This window comes from Anser brachyrhynchus (assembly GCF_964034855.1).
Source record: "Anser brachyrhynchus genome assembly, chromosome: 4".
NCBI classification, from domain to species: Eukaryota; Metazoa; Chordata; class Aves; order Anseriformes; family Anatidae; genus Anser; species Anser brachyrhynchus.
The window spans coordinates 49,933,237-49,957,643 of record NC_137698.1 but is presented as its reverse complement, the minus strand read 5'-3'; the positions used below and the strand labels follow the sequence as shown (position 1 = coordinate 49,957,643).

Here is a 24,407-nt window from a genome sequence, read left to right as displayed (position 1 = left end):
GCTTATTTAAAGTTTTCCGGAGGAAAAGTGTCACCTGAAACTGTCAATAGATAATAATGATAATAAACATGGTTTGAATGGGAAAAAGGAACAGTAAAGCAATCTTAATTGGCAAAGAGACAATGCAACATAAGCAAGCATATGTTTCTGTCAGCACAATTTTTCCCCGAGTATTAAAAAACTTTAAAGGCTAAGAATTCTAATGAATTCAACAACAAACAGGAATGGTATCAAAGTCCATCCACCAGAATATGAGTGGTGAGTGAAAATCAAGAAGGACTGAAACAAAACGTAACATCCAGACTCTGGAAGACGTTGGGTCTGGTCTGACATCTAGCAGCAATACTGATCATTCCAGTGTTAGCAGGATTGAAAAACAAGGAGGAGAAATCTTCTGGTGGCTGTAAACAGGCAAGCCAGGGGTCTACCCCTACTTTTAAAAAGTTCATATATATGCTGCCTCAGACTGTTATCTTCTGGAACTTGGGTGCTGTTTCCAGCATACCACAAACAGATAGGGAAAGAGGGGATTAATTCCTGGTAAACAACCTCAGAGCATTTGTATGCATTCTTCCTAAGGGCAGGGCAGCATTGTATTGCCTTAGTTCAGTCATCTTTATCTGCAGTCGTCATATCCCAGGGGACAGTATCAACTACTGATCCCTCCTAGGACACCCACATAGTTTTAAGACAGCTATCAAGTGGTACCTTACTAGCAAAATCCAGCAGCTCAGCTTTCTGTCTGTACTACCTTACTGAAGTTACAGTAGGTCCTCTCTTCTTTCTCACTACGCTCCACAGGGATCACGAACAACCAAGAAACCCTTTTAACGCCCGCTAAACACCCTGGAGATGTGTAAACTTTCTAAAAAGGTAGTCAATATATTCTTTAAATATTTTGCTTTAAATTTGAGCTGTAATTAAAAAAAAAACAACACGGAAACAACATGTCAAATCCTACAAATGGTCGTCTCTTTTGCATGGCAGGCAGAGTCACGCTGCCTATATAGTAATAAAAGAATACAATTCCAATGTGATGGCAAAGAACCAAAACTGTGAAGATTACATCAAGGACGATGTTCTAACATTCAGGTCAGCTCATTGTGGCTGGTCAGGATCCCCTCTGTCATGCCTACTAATTACAATCCTGCCTAAGAGCAAGTAATAAGCTACAACACAAACAACTCCACTGGCAGGCAGAGAATCCCAGTGTTTTTCAGGCTGAGAGCAGCATCCCATGGAAGAGTTAGCTAGACAAATAACCTTTATGCAGGGCCAAGCCCTGCAGTTTTCACTAAGTGAGAACATAAGATGAAATATAAGCAGAGTTTTGACTATGAGTCATTGGCAGGTTCAACTCAGCTGTCATCCTACACTACAGCTAAACAATCTGCTATTATTTTTTTTTTCAGTTTTATTAACACACAATGCTGTAACAGAAGATGTTAAAGGTACTTACCCTTTTCCTGTGGGGACTGATTTCTAGCTTCATCACTGCACATTTGTTTAAAGTATTTAAGCGCCTGCAAAGCAAAGGAAACCATATTAAGAGAAAACTCCAGTGTTTTGGCACAGGCTATTTCAGTTCAAAAGCTCTTGTGAAGGCTATCCCCAAACTGCTTTGCATACAAATAGCCACAAGCAGAGTTTCAATTAGAGCCCTAATTATACTTAACCATTAAACCATTACATTTGGCAGTATTCTAACTTCAGAGGGAGGGATGGATGACTATTTGTCACTATTACCTGAATCAAAGTAAGGAAAAGTAAACAGAAACTTAGAGTAAGTTAAGAAGCGCATTGTAATCAATGAATTGTAATAATTACATTTATTTAAATATCAAACATTCAAACCCTGAAACAATCAACCTCAACAGACTAAAAATAAGAGAATAGGCTTCGTATTTGACACTGTACACATCTGTACAAAACAGCACACCACTTTAAAATTATACTTTATAAGCTGAAAGCTCAAACAGGAAAACTTATTTTCCACTTCTTAGGGGCCCATTTTGTTTGTGAGAAGTGTAATGTAATTATTCTCAATACAATCCTGGGACAACACAACTATCAGTTTTTAAAAAGCCACATACCTGATTTTTCCTTCCCAAACTAAAGTTTCTTTTATGTGTAATAATGTTGGTCTTGAGGACTAAAATTTAGACAATGAAAATAAATTGCTGCAGCAACAAGAATTAACCAGCCTCCCTAAAACATGCAAGAGCACTCTGCATGCACATCTCAAAGTACTGTATGAATGTATATAAGCATCCCTCTGTTCTCTGATGAGCTTGTGATCCAGCATCCCTAAAATAAACTAAGCTCTCTTTCTTATCCCCTGTCCCCCAGAACTGTCCATTCTGTCTGACAGTCATGGGAAGCATCACATCCAAAGAAACCTCTCTGCCCTCCTTCTGTCCCCACTCTTCCTGCCTCCCTCATGGAAAGCTTCCACTTGCGAGGCTGTACTGTGGTCTAGAGGAGCTGAAAATTCATTTTTCCATTTTTTTGGGGGTTGAATTTTGCCCATGTCAGCTCCCTGAGCCACATAAATGGTAGCATGTGAAGGGGGGAAGCAGAGGAGAAGAATTGCCCCTTTCATGCAAATTGAACAGGGGTAAGGCTGAGGTTTAAAAAGTCTGCTTCATTCTGAAGGAAGCAGTGTAATTTTCACCTACATCATTCAAGAAATGTAAAGAAGCTGTACTGGTAGCTTTGAAAAACTTGGATAAAAGAATTAAAAGAAGAAAAAAAAAAATGCTGACTTGTCCTGTTGCTTCAGATGAGTCTTTTCAGATTCCTGAAACTTGTAACTTGAATCTAGAAAATGTGTGCACAGGAAGGATTACTAGTTTCCTCTCTTTCCTCTTTCCTTTCATGCACAGGATTGGTTGCAGATGGTATTTACACAGGGCTTGATCCTGAGGCCATCAAAGAAAATGGAAAAGCTCCTACTGGTGCTCTTGCTGCAGTCGTGAGGTAAAAAAGGACAGTTTGATCTATAATTAGACCCAGCCACAACACAGCAGAAAAGAAGAGAAACAGGAAGAATTGCCACGGGTCAAATGGTAGGCCAGTGGCAGAGTAGGAAAGTTAACCAGATCTCTCCATTTTCACCTCTGCTCTGACTTACTGCAGGCACAATCCTTCCCGCTGCTACTGGTGGGTGCGTGACCTTCCCAGCAGTTGTGTTTATGGCATGGGTGAGGAGTGACTGCCCCATGTACATGCTACCCAAGTATTTGGTTTCTAAGAGGCCACACAGCAGCAGAAAGCTGCTTCCCTTCCCCTGCTTCACAAACATTCTCCTTCCAAACTGCCAGACCTCAATGGCAGGGAATACTGCATTGCTTTCAGTCCTTTACTGTGCAATAATTTACAAATTTCACACTGTGGCAACCTTTGACTTACGTGGGGAGAAGCTATCACTGAATCCCTGCATCAGGCTTTATCTTGCTGCAGCCTATCTAATCGCTAATAAAGGCGATCTCTGATTTCACAAAGATTACATCCACAGACTTTCCTCCTACCTAACTTAAAACCCTGAAATAGGTGAAAAATAGGGACTTTGAGAAAAAAAAAATCCCCCAGCACATACCTCACAAAAATGAGTATGAAGGCAAGATAATGTAACCCCCTATGAGCAAGGTTAAACACAAGAGCAGCAAGGCAAATAAAGGCTCCCTTACACATCTGACATGATTTCATTATAAAAGCAGTTTCCCTTTTAAAATCCAAATGCTCTGCAGCGACTGCCTCAGGTCTGTAAGTTTAATTATATACATCACACATCCTGCTTTAGCTTTTACGTGAGTTCAATGGTGCCCAGTTCCTGGAGCTATAGGACCCTGAAAGCACAGCATGGTATGCAGAGCTGCCTTCCAAACAAGCTATCGAGTCCGCAAAGCTAAGCAAGAAAGGTTCGGGCTTTGCCAAGATGAGAGTTACCCGTACAACTGTCACTAACATTCACTTCACTTTGCAATACTTTTTAAGCATGCAAGCACACATTCATTTTCTACAGATCTCATCAAATTGGTACTTGTTAATGAACCCCAATTTTCTCTTCTGGCTCTGGACCTTCTCTCCAGATAATTCTGCTCCCAGGTACAAACTCAGCTCATCATTTCTCCGCTGACAGGCAGCAGATTCTCATTCTTTAGCTCTGTCTTATTCTGCCCAAACCTGTCTCAATGACACCTTCATGCGGACTTCTAGAGGAGACAGGGTGACGGGGCAGGATTGCTGCAGACAGTGGTTGCAGCCACTTACACTGCCTTGCTATCTCAATCTCCATTTCTGCAATGCCTCCTACCCTGTCCACTGTCTTTCTGAATGACTGCCTGGATGACAAGATAATGTTCTTTCCCATCATTTAGGTAATTATCTTTGGGTCGGCCTTCTCTCTGTAGGTCTGCACATCCAGGGGGTATCACACTGTGGAGGAGAGCTCCTGTGTTACACCTCCACTGCATCCCTTCTCCTTGTCCTCCACACACCCAGAACCCTTACCTGGGCTCTGCAAAGCCTTTCTTCCTAGTGGTGACAAATGTGACAGAGCCTGCCTTTCGGTCCCAGTCCCCAAACTGTGACTGGCCCATAACAGCCCAGGGCTACCGTGGAAACCTGTACCAGCTGGACCCCAAACACGAGGCACCAGAGCTTCTCCAGGAAATCAGCAAACAACGTGCTCTTCCCAGTCATCTTCTCAGAAATGGCCAAACTAGTTTTACTTCAATTTTTATTTTATTTTTTAAGAAATGCAATCTGGGTAACATGCACACTACCAAAAATTTCAACTTGCATGGCTAACTTCAGTTATTTTATAAATTAAACTATGGCCTTGTAATAGGAAGTCTTTGTTAACCTAAGAACCAATAAGTTCTATATCAGCTATAACCACTTGGTAATTCACTCTGTGGTCATTAACAGCAGAAAATTCTCATCCCACACACTCAAGAATAGTGGGAGCAGTACAGTGCATCAGATAAAAGCATTTTATGATTTTAAACTAGAATTTTCCATCTCAGTAAGTGTATGATCTAGCTTTGAACTTCAGTTTAAAATATTTTCCTAATGGATTTAAATTCTTCATTCCTTACTACAGGGCAAACTCCAGCTCCATTATACCTGTAACTAATTGATGATACAAGGGCTTTCGTGTCTCACCGCAGTGGACAGTCCCTGTGCTGGCTCACGGGGTTCATCTGCATGTTATAACCTGCAAGGGAGGCCAGCTCTTCACAAACCAAGCCATACGACCAGTAACTGCTGCTCGTGCTAATCCATTACAATCAGTTTCTTGGATGAGAAATCCTGATGGTACAAGATTTAAGAAATCTCTTGTGTATACAGTGTGGCAGTTTTCTAGTTACATGTAAAGAGATTAAATAGGATTTCCATCACAGCTTGCTATGTAATTCGCACTTAGCAACTACAGCCTCTAGGATAAGCATGTTTCAGTACTTAGCTTCATGAGCGCATTATGCAGGCAGCTGCCCTCTCAAGATAAATTCCCAACCATTAATCTACACAGAGGCTTACAAAACCAAGGCCAGCAGCACTTCACACACAGTCTCTACGTGAAGCATCCCAGCAAATTAAAGCAGAATCATGACTTACATTTTTAACCCTACATTTCGTGATACAATCACTAAATGACATTTCTTAACCATTTATCTTCTACTGTTACCAAGTACCATATGCTATCTCTGTAATTCAAGACTCAACTTGCTTTTTACTTAAAATTTTTCAAGAAAACCCTTAATGGGGTGGCCACTGAAACCATTTCCATTTAGAAATGAATTTTGCAAAGCATTATTATTAAACTGTTAAAGTTACATTATTATTCCTGTTTAAGTTAATAATCTTATTGAACAGTAATTGACAGTACTGTTCAGATGTTTTAAATGCTTCAAACTTAAAAAAAATCCCTGTCATTGTGATTTCTACAGTCTTTTTTAAAATTATATTTTTCCATGTGCAGTAATTAGAGCAAGGTGATTAAAACCGCTGAGAAAAGACTCCTGGTTATACTGAAAAGCAGATTCTCAGCACAGAGGACTAACTATTTTGTTACCATCGACTGCATACAGCATTCATTTAGCTCTATGCTGAAAATGCAAATAATTCCAAAACTACTCTGATTTTTAGATAGACTTATGGTTGTGAAACAGCTCTAACTCCTTTACTGAGCAAAATCCTCTACTGTTTACACACTGACCATGGCATGAGTCAAAATAAACCTAGGTTTCAGGAAGAAACACAGCATTCCACATGACGTAGCCTCTCCATGTTTTTTAATGAGCTTTACAAAATTAAACAGGGAGATGTGAAAAAAAATCTAAAGGTGGAAATGTTGTGATAATGAACTGCTTTTGTTTAATACACATGACAAAAGGCCAAATTCAGACATCCAAGATGATTTTCAGTTTTATGTTAAGGTAGGATCTGAATGCTTCTGGAGAAATTTTAGCTTCAGTTTTAAAATTATTTTGTAAAAGATAAGCCACAGACTTCAGAATGATATAGTTTTGCCTTTAAAATCTGTCACAAGCTACAGGAAGATGCACACTTCTTATGCACACTACACAGAAAACAATTTGAAGATGGAAGTGAACAGGTGATTTTACAATTAGCAGACTTGTGTGTCCTAGTTTCACAAAATGTGTATATACCCACATCATTTTGGCTTGGTTACCTTTATTAGAAGGCTTAAAAAATAAGATTCCATTTTTAGGACAGATCTTTTTGCTATCCTCTAAGTTCAATAAAATTGGTAACTGTTTTTATTAGTGGCAAGTCTCAAAGATATATGGAGGACATATTCTTACTTTTACCAGTAAGAAACAGTCTGTTGTCTTTTTCCCCCATCTACCTAAATAAGCCCAGGTTAAAAAGTAGTCTTGCAAGAGAGCACTAGATCCAAAATATGCTGGCTTGACTGTATTCTGTTTTCCTGGCAAGGGAATACCGTGCTTCTGGGAACCAGCATTTATTCACATCGCTGTACTTTCTGTTCAATGGCTTCACAAGCTCCAGAGCACACAAATAAGCAGACCAATGTATCACATTTTAATGCTGACGGAGTAGGCGCCTTACTGCATCTTGATTGTGAATTTACCGTGAATAAAATTTTTCCCCTCTCAATGAGTGAGCAACAAATCTGTTTCCTTAGTTTAAAAATGCTGTAAATATTTCTGAGGAACTTCAAATTCCAGTTTCTCTCTTTCCCTTCCAAGCATGGTAGTGATGGCAAGAGGACACTATAAACTTAAAGCCTTTCTTAAAAGGGTTTTGTAATTCATTAGAATTATTGACATTTAGAGTTGCGGCCATCAGGCATGTAGTATCCAAAGCATTCATTCAGAAGACAATTTGGAAAGTTGCCATAATGAAGGACAAAGGGAGAAAACTGCACTTATTTCTAGGTAATAGAAGATATGAAAAATTATTGCATTTTTTTTTTGCAATTTAGATTATGAACTTGCGCTAGAGGAGTACCCATCCATAATGGATGGATAAGTGTAAAATGGGGCCAAAGTAATTGCTTATATGATAGAATTGGTAATGCTGGGGCTGTAGTTCTGTAAAAACAAGCTGCCCCACACAGGCAAGTCTTGCTCTCTCTTTTTCTGCCCACCCCTTGTGTCCTGCCCTTGCAGTTAGCTCTGTGGTCATCCTCTGCACCCCCCCAGAGTCCATTACTCCTTTCCATGTGCTGATCCAATTTCCTAACCCAGCAAGGACTACTGAGGCTTTTTTAGCTGGGTAAGCAAGTTGAATCGGTTTGTTGTAGGAGCCCATAAACAATTAAGACAAGCTATGGGAGCACACAGCTGAGGGCAGGCCAGCCTTGGCGGTGGTGGTAAACCCTTTAGATTCACTCCCATTATCCTTTACAGCCATCCACATTCACTTCAGTGATCATAGTGTACACAGGGTAGTACCCTGAGGTCAGCATGACTTTTTATACACATGGCTCCTCACCATTATCAGACAGGAGGGTAAGAGAATGCAGCAGCACAGCTTTGCGAATACTGCTCCCAAAAATATAATTCCTGCATGGGAACTGATGCTATAGTTGTATGTACAGATTGCTGTCGCCTACACAGCTCTGCTTTCACACGGCTTGCTAATTTGGGAATCAATAATAAAAGCAAGTAAAGAATGAATAATAATAAAATATATAGCTATACTAAATACTTACTAAAGACTCTTGTCACAAAGACTACTGCCATTTTCCTCCCAGCTTTGATGCAAATAAGATCCCCAAACATTACTTAGCCCAATATACTGTTTTGATTAAAAATGCATACCAATAATGGATAATCAAAAGGCCTCAAAACAATGATTAACCCTATAATACATAATTCAGTTGTGGTTATGCTTTTCCTGGGTTACATTTTCCATTACACGGGAAGAGTTTTGTTACAAGATGCAGTGTGATTTTTTCCCACCTACCTGCATAGGGCCTCAATAGCATCTCTGTCCAGGAAGTCATGCTCTCGCTTGACTAGAGCAATGTCAATTGGAAAGAGGAGATCTGTAGGAACAGAGACAGGTAAAGAATCAAAAAAGCAGTTATTCCCAGCAGTGAATTGTTTCAAAACCACCAGCTGCCTTCAGATGAGCTAACCAAGATGCAAGTGATTGGCACTTCTCAGATAAACATGCATCTTACCAGCTCAAATGCCAGAGATGCTTACTGCCTGTCTATAAGCTTTTGGCGTGCAGCTTTGATAACTGAAAGCTGATATGCATAATGGGGAAAAAATGAGCAAAGCAAAGATGAAACAACAGGAGAGGAAACAAGGCAAATGTGAACTTCCTATCCAACATCAGAAGCTGAAACTAATTCAGGCTGGCTTTATTTAAAATAAATATACAATCTCCATCAAAGTACTAGTATCTCACATTAAAGAAAAAAGGTCAGTAAAACCCAAATCTCTGGAATGAAAAACAGAATCTCCTTGGCTGTTAATCAAGCAATTTAAATGCTTGACTCTGTTATAACATTAATGAGATATGGGCTGAAATGAAAGAGCGCCAAGCTGCGTGGAACGCATACTGCCTCCTTCCCTTAAAAGATTATTTAGATAAACAACTGGGAGAGTGAGGGGGAAGAAACAATGTTGGCAGAGAGCTGAAAATTTACTTCAGCTCTGAAGCAGTGACTACATATATATTATTTACTGTCCTCCACGGATTCCTGACTGTCATATAGGTCCTGATCTGGCATTCCTTGCAAAACCAAAACTCCCACCAAAGCCCCTGGGTGTTCAGGGCATGCTGCAATACAAGGACAAACTCTCAACGTACTGCTGCAGTTACATACAACTTTTCTGGTCCAAGTGATTGTCTATAAAATGTTTTAAATCTCCAGAGACAAGAGTGAGCTGAAATGATGAAAAGAATAGACCTGGTGTTAATTTATTGAAAGGTATATAATATTCTTATGATGACATAGTCTGTGAAATACAAGAAATCCTGGCTTTTCAACAGAAAATTGCAGTTTTAGAAGGCAGAGCAACTATGAAGTTTCACAGATTAATCTCCATTTTAAATGTGTACTGCCTAAAGGTGACTTCTCATATTATACTAAACTGATCCATAGTTTTCTCCTTCACTATTTTAAGTCCAAAGTGCAAGCAAAGGAAGTGAGCACATTCAGTCGGTACTTTTCAACAGTGCTGATCTAAGTTTTTCCTCTGAGAGGGCTTGTATCTTACGTTCTCCCAGATGTTTTCTTGTGGGCACGCTAAGTGAGATGGGTGACAAGATGTCGATGGTCTGCACAAATCCATTTTTTGTTATGCTTAATTTATGCTGTTTTTGTTGATGTTGCTGCTGCCAAAAGGGCCTGGAAAGGACAATGGCATATTGTTTTCATATAAGGACAGCTGGCTTTTCAATGGGAATGGCTGGCCTTGCTCTCACATCTTGCTCTCACCTCTGTGGTCCTTTTGACGTTAGGCAAGAACATGGTCCTAAATTAGAAACTTAATAAAAGTTTAGAGTTTCTAGGTAGGACAATTGCAACCACAGGTAGGGCATGTTTTTTGAATGCAAGTAATTTCTTAGGAGATTTACAGTTCAGCACAGCAGGAAACCCACAAGCCCACATATTCTGCTGGCAGTGTTGTCCCTGGTTTTAACAAAGACTTGAACCACAGTCCCCGATCTGCATCCCAAGAAAATCTTGGCATTTCCATTAGTATCACACCCCTCACCCACCCAAAAAAAAAGAAAAAAAAAAAGAAAAAAAAAGGAAAAAAAATCATTTCTGAACAGGCAAAGGACATTTTTGCTAAGTGCTGCTTTTGAAAGTGCTATTATCATCTCACATTGCCAATGCAGCTGCAAATCAAAGCTCAACTAGATCATTTTTCAAGAAGGTCAGCTCAGCATTTGCTGTAATTTCCAATGGTTATTCACTGTAAATAATGGACTTTCTGTGCTCATTCTTACAAGCAGCAGCTGGAGTTTGCTTTATAAAAAAGAAGAGGCAAATAAGTAAGTACAGAATAGTTTCACCACGGTGCAAGTAATTTTAAGTAGGAGGAAAAAAACCCTCTGAAAATAACACGTATTAAAAAGGACCTCTAAGATGTCATTCTTTAAAACAAACTTATGTATGTCATTTTGCATCAGAGCTTAAGAGTAGTCTGCCAAAACTGCAAGTTCCTAGCAGGTCAGAGAGGAAGACAGGAGAAAAGTTTCCTTTTGCTTGAGGAAAACCTTTGTAAAAAAAAAAAGGACAAAAAAAAATTAAAAGGATTACTCAGACTAAAGCAGAAACCTGAAGAAAATTTGAAACTCCAAGAGTGTTTCAATCTCATTGGTTTTGGTATGTCTATGTGCATGGAGGGTAGCAGAAAGCAACCTAGTCTCCAAAATTTATCTTATGCGCCACCATTCAGGTGTGCCCCCAAACCTCTTTTAATGGTGAATATTATGCCTTATTGTCCAAAAATGAAGCTGCACGTTTGTTTCATATTGATGCCGTGAACGATCACCTTGCAGGCTGGGGTGCTGATGGGAACAGCCCTGGTGCCTACCTTCATAGAGCTGTGCATACTGCGGGAAGCCGGCAGCCCGCAGCCAGTCACAAGCTTCCTTGGCTTCGATTTCTAGAAGAGGACAGAAACAAAACACTGTCAGATTAGTGACCTGCAAAGCAAAAGCTCCCTCCTTTCTAACAGCTCTTCTGTTATTCCTGTTACAAAAATAAAGATGCATTCAGCTACTTTGAACTGAAACTCAAATTTGCTCATCTCAGCTTGCTTCTTGTCTCATTGTCAAACATATCCTAGCATTCACCTGTGATTTATCAAGACCTCATCAAACACAGATGAAAACTATAGGATTTACATATCACTCTGCACAGGTTTTCTTAACACTAAAGAAACCGGCACTGCAATCAACATGAGGTTTTGTTCAACAAATCTTACGATCCTCGTGGCACAACTATTCTGTCTTGACAGAAATTCCTAGCAGAGCTAATAATACTGTGTGCTTTAACATCTTGTAGATTGTACTGACAGACCCAAGACCAGGAACAACTGACACACTGTATTGCAGCTCACTCAAGCAGGTATTTACTACCCAACAAGAACTCGGTTTCACTGGAGGTCGTCAAGGCATTTATGAGTTCCTTGGTATATTACAGGAAATTCAGCTAACTTTTCCTCTCACTGCCCAAAACAGCATGCCGCAAAATGAAATTATTCACTTACATATATATAACAGCAAAAGAAAGGAAACATTCTGAACATGGGCTATATTAGTCTGTGAATAAATTGTACATGAATTCATTTGTTACCTAATAGATACAGAAATAAAGAAAATGTTTTCTCATTAGCTCACAAATCAGGAAAATGTAGAGGTTATTTAGGATACTCGCCAAGTTTTCAGGAATCAGACTTGGTTAATTCTGTTCTAAGAATTCAAGAAAATGCTACTGGGAATTTAGCTCCCTGCTTAGAACTGATCAAACAGACAGTGAACAATCAGAAACTCTTTATGTTCATCTGGCTTTGATTATATTCACTCTTCTTGATGGACCAGAAAAGAAAAGCTTCATTATGTCCAACTGAGTAGACAATTTTGCCACCTACTTAGAGAGGATACTATTGCTACCTGCTGCAGAAACCATCCACAAAGAGTCCAGTACAATTGCTCAGAAAACAAGTCACTGCACATAGGTGAAGAGCCAAACATAACATAAGCAAAATATCTCAAGATTTTGGCATGTTACAAAATATTCCCTGGGAGACATAGATACACAACCAAAATCAGATGAAAGAGCAGACACCTTTTAGGGTCTCCAAAATGCCTGCAATCCCCCCTGATTTTCCAAACAGCTACAACAGGGTTAAAATATTTGTGCTTTGCCAGACTGCTTTGCTAAGACACATATCCAAATCAAGGGGTTAAGGTGAGCCAAAGCACAACATTCCAGATAAATAAACAGCTAAAAATCCACTCTCACTGAAGTCAGCACAAGCAGGCATTTGTGTAGCTTGTGTTTGCTTCACCTTTGGGTTATGGGACCACATGAGAACAAGCACGTACAGACAGATTGACTTAGCTACTCTTTACATTCTTCAAGTCCAGTTGCTAGGAATTCTTAAGTTTTGCTTAAAGTTTTATTTTAATTTTGCCACCCCCCAGGAAGTAGCTGGGAAAGGTAATAAAGGTTTTTTAAAAAAAAAGGAAACTAAAATGTATTTAAAACTTGCACTGCTAACAGTAATAACAGACAACAGAATACTATTATATCAGATGCAATGAAAATATTAAAGTAAAAAAAATCTTAAAGTAATTTTAAGAGTTCTTATAATAAAATGCAAAATTTTACAGGTCACATCAAGCAGAAGCTGCTGGATTGAAAGAGAATTTAACTTGATTAAAAACCTGAATAAGTGATTCCTGATAATCGCATTTGCCTAAAAATGCAAGTATATGCTTGTAGTGCGACTGAAAAAAGCATCAGATTCCTTACTACTACAGGGACTCTTTAAAGTATTCAAATATTTGTTCATAGGTCCTTTACCAAGCACCCCAGGTGTATGACCTGCAGAGTATTTCTAAAGCTAGAAAATTATGAATATGTAATTATAAGACTTTTTTTTTTTAATGGTTCTCTGTAGAAGCGTTGTGTATCTTTTCTCCAAATATATCTGCAAGTTACGTGGAAGTCATATTTTATGGGCATCCTGGTGTCAGTTGCCTTGGGGATGTTTCAGAACATATTTGCTTTCAAAATACCTTTGAGAATCCCCCAAGAAGTCCATGTAGGCAACGAAATACCCGAGTTCCTCCTGGCTGGCCACAAGAATTGCAGAGTAATAAAAAGCCAGTGCACCTGTCCATCAGCTAGGCTAGGTAAGTGCCTAGGGTTAGGGACAGCACCCAGGGTATAAAAGCGCAATTAATTTGCCTCCTTTTGAGCTCATTTTGGGAAAGGCAGAGCTCTAGCCCCTGCTGCAAGTCCTCAGAAGCATAAGGAGTTTCAAAAGCTGTCTAGAAGAAGAGGCCAGGGCGTCCCCCATGGCCAAGGCTTCCTCCATGTCACCTCCGTCCCCACAAAGCACAGGCCAGAGAAGGGTGTGGGCGACTGTAGAGCACCGTAGTGGAGGGAAACGAGTCAGGACCTAAAAAGCAGCCCCTCTAGTCCAACGCCAGTTGGCCACACTTCCAGATATCGGCTTTTCTTCAGCTTGGCAGCATCAGCTCTACAAGTCTTGGTTGGCCAGCTGCCTTGGTTTCACACACAGGTGGACACGGGCAGTATGTGCATGTCCTTGTCATCTGGATCAACAGCGACCAGGTCAATGAGGGACAAGAGGGATGAACAGAGCTTCTGAAGCTAGATTTTTCCTCTGCTTCTGCCCTGGCAAAGTTTCAGAAGTGACAGGACACCCAGCAGTATTCATTACAGATCATTACTTGAGGTACAAACTCACTGCCCAGCACAGCATGTGCTTGGCCACTGCCAGCTGAGAGCCGCCAGGAGGACAGGCAACCTGTGCAGGAACCACACACCGCTTTCCAACCCATTCCAGGGAAACCCCACTTCAGCTCTAATTAATCAACCACGATGTACAAAGCGATTTCCCACCATGTGTGTACTTTAGATGAAGACCTGGCAGTCTTCATTCAAAGCTTCACACGAGCTGATACAACTTGCTATGGGCAAGGGACTGGTCTCACTCCCTCCTCACTGTTCCACCCCTGTGGGGCCGCTTCCTTTCTAATGCTGGCCACGACAACTGAATCAAATACCCACGTCATTTAAACCTTTACAATAAACTACAAATCGGTATACATCCCCCACAAGAAACGTATGCGCAGCTTTTCAGGCCTATGTCCTATGCTGCCTCTCTCCTCCAACAGCAGGAGGTTCTGGTACAAAGAACTGCCCGCAAGAAAGAAATTGCGCTATTATTTCTAAATGTCCTGATGCACAAGAAATTCTCTTAGAAAGTAAAATAAAACAAAAAAAGGAGTACAATGAAGTCTTTATTCTTGGTGTCGTGTAAGCAAACAGCAGGCAAACGTGTTAAAGAGGAAACAGGAAATTTTTATTGGAAACAGCTTTATTTGTTAGTCTGCTTCACAAAGCTGGACTCCATCTTCAAATCAAGGGTAGGAGTTCCTTTTGTGTATGGTTGGGAACCATTAGTCCTTATTTACCCACTTCCTGGGGGGTTAGGATGACCCAATTCTTCCTCAAACTAATGAGTGAAAATGGGAACTTCTAACTTCCTTTTTGCTTAACTTTGGTTAATCTCGGTTCCTGACACTTCAGATTTGCAGATTTAAAGCTTCATAGCAAAAATAATTCAAGTCTTGATACTGCAACTGCAGAAGGGAAAAACTGTAGGATGCGTATCATCTTCCGTTGGACACCTTCCTTCCCATAGAAAATAAAAAACAATACAATAATGTCCTTTCAGAAAAAATAAAATAAAATCATAGCAGTCTAGCTATGAGTAAGATCTACTCAAAAGCTGGATTTTTTTCCCCCTTCATTTAATGGAAGCAAAAAGCAAGGCAGAACAACACACAACTTAAACAACAGCTCCTTCAGGTTCTTCAGAAAGGTGCAAACCAGATGTATCTTTGTACAGTCATGCATTGGCTCCATTTTCACCTAAGTGCTAAACATTGTATGAACAGTTCTTCCGAGCAGATGGTTTCCTCTTGCCTCAACTCAGACACCTTTATGACCATATTAACACCTCCACACACCAGTTCTACTCATCTCACCTTTTGGCTCTCTGAAGAGAGTGGATTGTAAAATTCTGTAGCGAGACTGGTCAAATCAATGATGTTAAAATGTAATCTCAGCCAAAATGGACTTCCATTGCTGAAGGTCCCACTCCAGTGCCATACCTAACAACCAGTTTGGGGTTCTTATTGGTCTTCATATTTGACCAGGTTATTATAGTTGAAATTAACGGTTTTTCTTTTCCAGAAAAGAAAAAAATATATTTATTTGGTAAAATTTGAATACAAAATCACCTTCATGCTTTGGCTTGCAGGAGAAACTCCCTCCTATGCAATGCAGAGAATCTGATTTCTTACCATGAATGCTAGAGAAGAAACCACATGCTCCTTGCAGCAACGCATTAAACTCCATCAACTGTTTGCTTGTTTTCTAAGGCACGGATGGAACACAGAGGAGTTTGCTCATCTGGGACTAATGCTCCCATTTAATGGTTGCAAAAGGGCTTTTATCCTTAGAAGCTTGTCCTCTTTTTCTGTCTGTATCAGAAACTACATGTTCCTATATCTCCCGGCCCTCTGAAATTTCAGGTGTTTCACAAAATCTATGTTCAATTCTGAAACACGGTCCAAAGCTATTAAGAAGCCTGAGACCATTCAGGATCATATTTTTTTAAGGCCAGCTGTGGCTCAGATATGAGAAATGTTCTTCCCTGGGTAGAATTCCACTGCTGAAGCATAAGCAATCATTTTTCCAAGTGCTTGAATTACATCCCTGACATGTGAATTGTGGTCCCAACACTAGACTTGATCAAACTATTCCAACCACTCAGACCATAGCTACATGAACATGGATGTGAAATCTGAGATAAACCCAGAACAAACGGTACTATGGCAGCTGTCTAAAAATGAACATGGTGAATCAGCTCTGTGTAATTTGTCATATGCCTGCAGCCCTTTAAAATTGGGACAGTATGATTTCCTACGACTTAGCCTGTTACGCATCCGTGGCCTCAGATGGTTTTCAGTTTGAAGATGTGCAACTGTAGCTTTGAATATAATTCAATGCTTTTTCGTAAGTCTGTTTTTACTCTAGCCAATATAGCTATATATTCCTTAGGAGGTATTATTAACCTATTGCTCCACACCTTTCAGGAAACTAGCACCTAACAGGGCCTAAAGAAAGTAATTAATGAAAAACAGCATTCTACGAGGATAATGACCTTAAAACAAATACTGTAGCTTGGTAAATTTGTCAGTAAATACTCAACCGCTGAAAGCCAGAGAACTCTGAAAATCCTATTGAAGGTTCCTTGCAAATTTCTAACACATTTAGAATTTCTTCTTGTTCTATATAATTACACCACTACTCTAAAATATTAGTCAGACACATTCAATCCATGAAGGTTTCATTTCTTGAAGAACCAGTGAGTCATGGAAAATACATAATAGGCATGGCTTTTGAACTTTTGACAAGCTTGCAGGTTTTGAAGTGTAAGCTAACCACCTTCCCAAGAGGGTCCCTTCTTCCTTTTTGCCTTTAAAGCTCAATTTGCACTTTGCAAGAGTGGCCACCTCTTTCTGTATGCTCCTCTACCTCTCTGTGCTTCAATTTACCTTCTACAGTCAAATGACACATGCTGTAATCTCCACTTAACCTCAATGCTCAATTCAAGCAAATATGACTGAACACAAAATATAAAGAACAAATTTCTTACCAAAAAGTTTCTGGAAGGAAAAAAGCAAGTTCTTGAAAGAAACCTTATATGGCACCAAATATATATGCTGCTTTCTAGTCACAGAAACCCTTGAAAGAGGTGGTGATGGGGAATGTTACTCAAATATCTCTCAACTATGTGATGACGACCAAAGAAACACTCTCCTTGTGTTACGGCTGGCTTTGGGTTAAACATGGGAATGGTTTTTTCAAGTTACGGAGCCTTGCAGCAAAACAGTAACTATGCTGCTGATGTTATGTATAAACCACAGGACACTGGGAGAAGAAACAGAATATGTTTGGAATTTGTGTGGGAACAGATGAAGAAGGAGTAAGGAAACAGATGTTTAAGATCACATATTGATACCTTCTTTGAAAAAAAAAAATCAGAAAGCTTGAACACCATTTTTTCAGCTGAGCTTTTAGAAAGAACAAATGGCTTAACTCCACTGATGAGGTTTTAAATTTATTTATTCCCTTAATGATGAAAGCTAACTTAAAATATACATATTTTACATATATAAGTATGACTGCTTTCCAAAATATCTGCATAGTTGTATGTTGGCTAATTTAATTCTCCCCCCACCAAGTGTACCAGGTTACATAATGTAGTAGCTCCTACTGCATGCACATCAATCCTCTTGGCCAGCACAGGAAACACAAGGACTCTTTTGTGAATCAAAACCTAATTAACTTGAATCTCCTTTTCATAGTCTTCAGCATATTGAAATGAGGCTCACAGTCCTCCTTGTTATTTTTAACAGTAACAAAAATATTTAAATTTAGACTTCTGCCTTCTCCAAGTCCAGCTGTGCTGTCAGCCACATCCCCAGCCCAGGGAGCGGCCCAGGTTTTCATCAGAGCAAGAGGAATGGTAGTGCCCCATGGCAGGAGAGCAGAGAGGACACAACTGCTGCCACATAGCTCACCATCAAGTACACTCTAAACCAGGACTGTAAACTGCAAATCAGGATTGTAATTTATTTTTAAATTATTTTTGCGTTTTTAGTATATAGAGGAAGATCAAGAAAACCATATAAAAAAGTAATCTAAAATTAAAAATGGTGCTTAAACAAAACTAAAGCCTCATAAGGCAGTTTTCCTGCCATAGAACAACTCTTTTTATAGGTTAAAGATGGTCTTCTCCCATTCACTTTTAAGAAGATTCAGAGATGAAGAGGAACAAGATGTCAAGTGACTTAAAAAAAAAAAAAACACACTTTAGAAATAATTGGGCATGTGGGTTATTTGTCTGGCCTGATTAACACAGGGTGGTCTTGGAGGAGGATTATTTGGGGCAGAGAAAGCATTTAGTCAAATCCTCTGAAGGAGGTCATGTTGACAGATTCCAGAGTGAGAAACGAATCCTCCTCCAAAGATTGGGAAACAGAAGATGACTTTAACCACTTCTCTCAGAGATGGCTTGGTTAGAGCAACCTTTGAACAGGGACTGAGGGGCAGACATTAACCACTACGACTCCCAAAGCCAGCATTAGCACTCTCCCACGGCACCCTGCCTGCAAGCCAGTACGCTTGCGGACTGTATGCAAAGCCCAAATCATGCGCTTGTTGAGCTCTGGAGGGAGGCAAAAGTGAGTAGGTCCAGCATGACAGACACCTCTTAAAATTCCCAAAGTTTGGGTCACTTGTTCAGATCTAGGAAATCGTAATGGTATAAGGGATGATCTGAGCTGCCCCAATGGCTCAGACAAGAAAATGGGATTTATACAGTTACTTCTAACTTGCGAAGATTCTATGTCAAAACCGTCAGCACACATCAGAAGAACCGTATGGGAGGACTACCTTTGCATCATAAGCACTTGGTGCTTACCTCACTGATGACCAGTCCCCATCCTGCACCCTGTGGGGGTGATACAACACCAGATACAACAGGTCAGAAACCCCAGTGGCAGCAAAACAGATCAGCTCAAAGCTCCAGGAGTCCCAGCTGACTGCTTATTTCCCCAAATAAGAATAAAAGGTGCAAACCTGGATTTTCCGAAAACAATTATTACTATGTACTTTCTACTTCCAGGTATTACAGAGAGCTATAGCATTCTGTTTGTGATGCAGCATACTTGAAAATGCTCTTCTCAGTATCTGGTCACACCTTGCAACTTGAACCTCAGGGGTAAGAGAATGGTCTATATACAGCAGAGCCATTGCAGCGCTGCAGAAGAAAGCAGAGAGTATGGAAAGGCAGGAAAGGAGACCTTAACACACACCATGAAGCTTTATGCTGGAAAGTTTCTTGCATCTTAAGATGCACAGGAAATCTGTTAATGAGAAATGCATGTGGAGAGCAGAGGGAAGGCTGGCCATGAGGGCATCCAGACCCATCAGGGTCACAGAAGGAACTTCCCCAAAATGCAAGGATGCGAGGACTATATTTTTCTGAATTCCAAGTCTCCAGTAGAGAACAAGACTAGGTTCGGGAAGGTCAAACTGTCCACTGCTGGCTTCGGCAAATGTCTTTAATGCATCTTCTCAGGAAGTATTCTTTGCACAGATTGAGAAGAGCATGTGAATGGAGAGTTATATATATATATATATGTATAAATAAAATACATTTAAGACCAAGTCTAAGGAATTCTGCACCATTTGGACTTAAATAACTAATTCCCCACCAGCAATAAGAGGGCCATCATATTGTGTCTTCATTAGAAGAGAGAACGGATAACATTTTTCCTGATCCTGTCTTTAGCACAGTGCTTCCCAAGGGAAACAAATACTTGACAGTATTTGAAAGAATATTCCTCCTCAAAACCAACAGTGCTCAGCACACTCTTGTAGACACTGACATACTTCAGAAAGGTGTGTAGTATTACCAGCATCTGTCAGATAACTGACCTCAGAGAATTGCAGCCAACTAGATAAGTCGAGAATGACTTTAATGCTACTGGTTATGTCAAATGACATATTGTGATAACAAACCTACCAATTTCAAAGATGTGCTGTGTAGGACATGGTAGTGCTCAGTATAAGCAAGCACAGCAGAATAAGTGTCCAGCAAAGAGACTCCAATCACAGTTCCAGCCCTGTGCCCCTTTCATGGACTTGCTCACCACTGTTGTAACACAGACTATGTATTTTTCCTTAAAACAGGAGAAGGGGAAGCAATAGAAAAGAAAATAAAAAGGAAAAAAAATGTATCATTTCAGACACACTTTCTTTTTTTTCTTAAACCAGAGAAAAAGGTATTAATAGCAGGAAACAAGAACAAGTTAAAGGTTGTATCTGAATCCCTGTCCTCCACAATATTATACACTCCACTAATTCAGTTAGTTTCCACTGCAAAGGCAACACATTCACATTTAACTCCATTCGTCGGTTCAGAAATCAAAGCACAAAGCAAGACAACCATGATATCTTGCACCAGTCAGAATTACCTATGGCACAGGAGCAAGCAAGAAATATGCCCCTGGAACTGCTGAAATTACCAGAATTACTGTACTTCTGCGCTCACTACAGAGCTAGACAGGATACAGCATTCTGTACTTCATGAGACACCGAGAATCACACTGTATGCCAAACAATATGATAGCCAAAAATTATATGGGGACATCATCTCTTAACTTTGTGGAGATCAAACCATCAAGTCTTCTGTGAACTGCAGATCATTCAATTACAGTATTTCTACAATATGCACAGGAAGGAAGGGGAAACATCTGAAGTTATTTTTATTTCCCCAAGTCTTCTGACTATACTGTATGAATGCTAGGGTGGGTCTGGCATTGTCTGAAATGTGTCAGGGTCCTTTTGCATAGCCTCATTTCCTTCTTCCTGTTGCTAGGAAGGATAGTTAAGCATGAAAAGCGCTTGTTTACAGTACAGGACCATCCTGTTAAGCACATGAGTTCTCTTCCTCTGTGTCCTTTTAACTAGCCAAAGGTGCAGTTGTGTTTATACTGAAACCAACAGAAAAACTCCAATCAAAGGAGAATTATGAGAGTAATCTGAATCTCTGAAGAAACCCAAACATAGCATACTGTGGTATTCAGACCAGGAAAAAAAAAAAAGGCACTTTATCATGCAAACTGCATCTCTAAATATTTGCAGAACTCATAAATTCTCATGCCTCAAACAAACCATTGCCTAGAATGTAATGGATAAGAAGAACCAGAAAAGTAAAACCAAATCACCTCTCATCTCCTTCTTCTAGGAATCCTAATATAAACAGTTGAGATTAGCCAGTAAGGACAACTGGGGTACCTTGTTCCTCCCCCCCCAGAGGCAAAGTACACAGGGTCCTTAGGAGTTTCTGTGACCAGTAGCAGCCTTCCTCTCTGGCCCAGCAGCAGCAGAACTGGCTGGGAAGACCCCGACTCAAGAATTAAAACATCCTAGACTGAATCTATGCAACTGAGATTTAAAAAAACAAAACAAATAATAACATGGTAGGATATCTTCTTGCTTTTAAATTCCATTTCTAAGTAATAGTTAACATCAGCTCTGTGTAGTCTAAAACAATGTATCTGCACTTCCGCTTCCTAAAAACTCAATTAACCAAGTTGTTTTAACAGAAGATAAAGAGATCAGAAGTCCTAGAGGTTACAAAGGTAGCACCAAACGCTTAGATTCCTGTGACCTTGTAGATGAAAGGAGTTTTCCCCAAACATTTTCTTTGGGCTATGCCGTGCTCCACAATCAAAGAACCTCAGCCCTAATCAGGACCTCAGAGGCAAACCGGAGCAGAAACCTGAACCCGTTTGTCAGAGAGACGGCAGCCCCGCTTCCTGGCCACCTCAGCCTCCCTCTTTTCATGCTGCTTGTGCTGGGGAGCAGATGGGGCACCTGGAAGCCGAGACAGGAGGCTGCTGGCACCTGGTACCAAACCCTGCATGCCATCGGCCAGCATGAGCCTGGCTGCCAACTGGGCACTGGATCAGGCCTGCGCTGAACCGCTGATGGATTCCTGCTCGGAGGATGAAATCTGCCTGCCTGTCCCTATAGTTCCCTACAAACAGCATTAAAATATAACCCAGTAAAGAGCTGCGCCTCTGGTTCTGGGAATGTCTCGTCAGGGTAATTCAAACCGATCACACACCTCTAAGAAATAAAAGCATCTACAACTGAGGATTAAGATAAAACTACACCCCGCACTCTTTTAATCCACACGTTTTAAGTACTGTGACACACCAGGCAAACCCTTCCGACCCAGCCCCGCGCAGGGCTCACGTGTAGTTATTAGTTCAGTACTTCGGTGCCTTGGGCAGGGGGGACCCCGACCGGAGCCGGGGGTGCGGGCTGCGGCGGCCGTCGGGATCCTTGTGCCCCGCTTCAACGCCAAGGCGGCGGCTCCCACTCCCGGGAAGGAGAAAAAAATAAAATAAATAAAAAAAGAGAGGGGGAAGAAGCGTGGCCGAGGGGATGCACGGCGCTGCCCTGACAGCGGCCGCCCTCACCGCGGCTCCTCCGCGCCCCGCGGGCAGCGCCCAAAGGCGCTCGGGGCTGCGCCGTCCCACCTGGGGCTGCCGCACCGCGCCGAGCCCAGCCGGCCTCCCCCCGGTGCTGCCAGGGTCGGAGACCCCCGCAGCCTCCCCGTCCTCCCAGCCCCCCAGTCCCCAAATTCCCCAAAGCCACCCCTCGGCGGAGCCCGCGGGGCGGCCGCGCTTACGCGTGAGGATCATGGTCTCCCGCCGAGCCTCCGCGGGGCCCCGGCCTCCCTCGCTGCCTGCCTCCGCGGCGGCGGCTCGCAGCTGGCACCGCCACCGCCACACCGCCACACCGCCACCGCCACACCGCCACACCGCCACCGCCCCCGGCCGGCCCCCTTCGGCCGCCCCCGCCGCCGGGACCCGCCCCGAGGCCCCCGTCCCGCCCAGGCCCCGGAGTGCCAACCCCACCTGGGGTTCGAGGTCGTCAGCCACCGGGGTGGCCTTGTGGGGGGCTTTTTGGCTAGCGGGATTTTCCGACGGAAAAGCTGGAAGTGTCTTTTTTTTTTTTTTTTTTTCAGGAAAAAGCAGAGGGGTGCTGTTAGGGAAGGCAGGAGGTGACCAAAGCATCCCTTAGCACCACAGACGTGGAGCCTCGGGCATGGTAGGGTGGTCAAGGGATGCTGTGACGTGCCAAAAATGCCTGCACAGCACCAAAGCCTCAGTTTGGACCTGGATGGAAGCCCACAAGGGTTTTCCCTACGGGGACTGCGGCATGACGCTAGGCATGGTGTGCAGATAGACACTGCTTGGCTGTCTTCATATCCCTGCACACACTCCCAAACCCTGTATGTCTATATTTAACCCCCCTGTATGTTTCCTCAAGATTGTTTGAACGGTTATTCCTTGACTGATGCTCAGGGCTTGAAAATGGCACCGAGTCCGCACAGCGCCTTTTGAGCAGCTGCCAAACTATCAGCGTGGAAAAGAGTACTGTGAGATTTTGGAAATAGCTGGGGCCCATCAAAGATTACGATTGGTTCGTTTTCTTCCAAGACAGCCTCATATTTTAGACGCACTGTTGTTATTCTAAGTTTCAGTTGTTGTTTCTGTGCTATGATCTGTCAGATATAGAGTATATATAGTGTGGTGCCTGAGCAGGCAATTTGCTGAAGAATAAACATCTCCCCTTCTATAGGCTGCAAACTGTGGCCAGTTGGCTATTACAGTGTTGTTTCTGGAAACCCCTACACGACTCCAGGTCATTAATTTACTTTAATAGCCCAGAAGAGGACGGAGCTGTACTATATCTTCAAGCGTGACTGTACACGTTACCCGCTTAATCAATTACCTCTTCGTATCTCGACTCACTCCAGCTCTTTTTGGCATCATTAGGTTTACCTGCATTTTTCAGTGCTTCTTGTAAGGCAGCAGGTTGGATGTTGACAAGGTAGGTCAGACCCATAAAATGTGAATTCTTTACCCTAACACAGGAAGGCAGACACACGCTAAGTCCCATCTGTTGAACAGACAAGGTAATCCCAGCCTAATTGGCTTTATGTCTGCATTGTCTCTACTTTTAGGCACTTGGTAGACTAGGAAGTGACAGAATAGTCATGACAAGAGATGGAAAAGGCTGGTCGCGAATTGTGTGGGATTTTTCAGGGTCTGAATTCCAGCAAAACCAAAAAAAAAAAAAAAAAGAAAGAAATTAAGCTATACCTCCAATAAGCATCCTCAAAAGGAAATAAAAAAAAATAACAGAACAAAACCAAACTGTCCAAAACGTGGGAAAGCATGCTGGTGGTGCTAAGGTGTTTCCATCACAGAGATAATGCTGGAACCAGAAACCCACAGTATGTCAAGTTAATACCCTTGGTAAAAAGCAGGGTTTATTATTGTAAACACTGACTGCCTAGACTGCTTCCTGGACCAAGCCTGCATCTCTGTATAGGAAGGTTTTGTTCAGGACCCGCAGGAAGCTTTTGAAGAAGGAAGGAATGGACTTTTACTTTGTAAAATAATAATAATAATAATATATATATATATATATACATAAAATGGGGAGGGCCTGGAGGACT

General features: G+C 41.5%; 1 protein-coding gene across 9 annotated transcripts in view; it reads right to left on the bottom strand.

The window, feature by feature from the left end:
• DLC1 (DLC1 Rho GTPase activating protein) overlaps positions 1-24,407 on the bottom strand; it is a 281,768-nt gene that overhangs the window by 14,832 nt on the left and 242,529 nt on the right. For 8 of the 9 annotated variants that reach the window (XM_080591587.1, XM_080591591.1, XM_080591590.1 and 5 more), the window contains 3 exons: positions 11,061-11,132; positions 8,464-8,545; positions 1,460-1,523 (listed from right to left, as the gene is read on the bottom strand). In XM_080591587.1, coding sequence (XP_080447713.1) covers positions 1,460-1,523; positions 8,464-8,545; positions 11,061-11,132 — 218 coding nt within the window. Of the gene's footprint in view, positions 1-1,459; positions 1,524-8,463; positions 8,546-11,060; positions 11,133-22,568; positions 22,724-24,407 lie in introns of those variants that run through there. The other variant, XM_080591593.1, reaches the window with a different exon arrangement.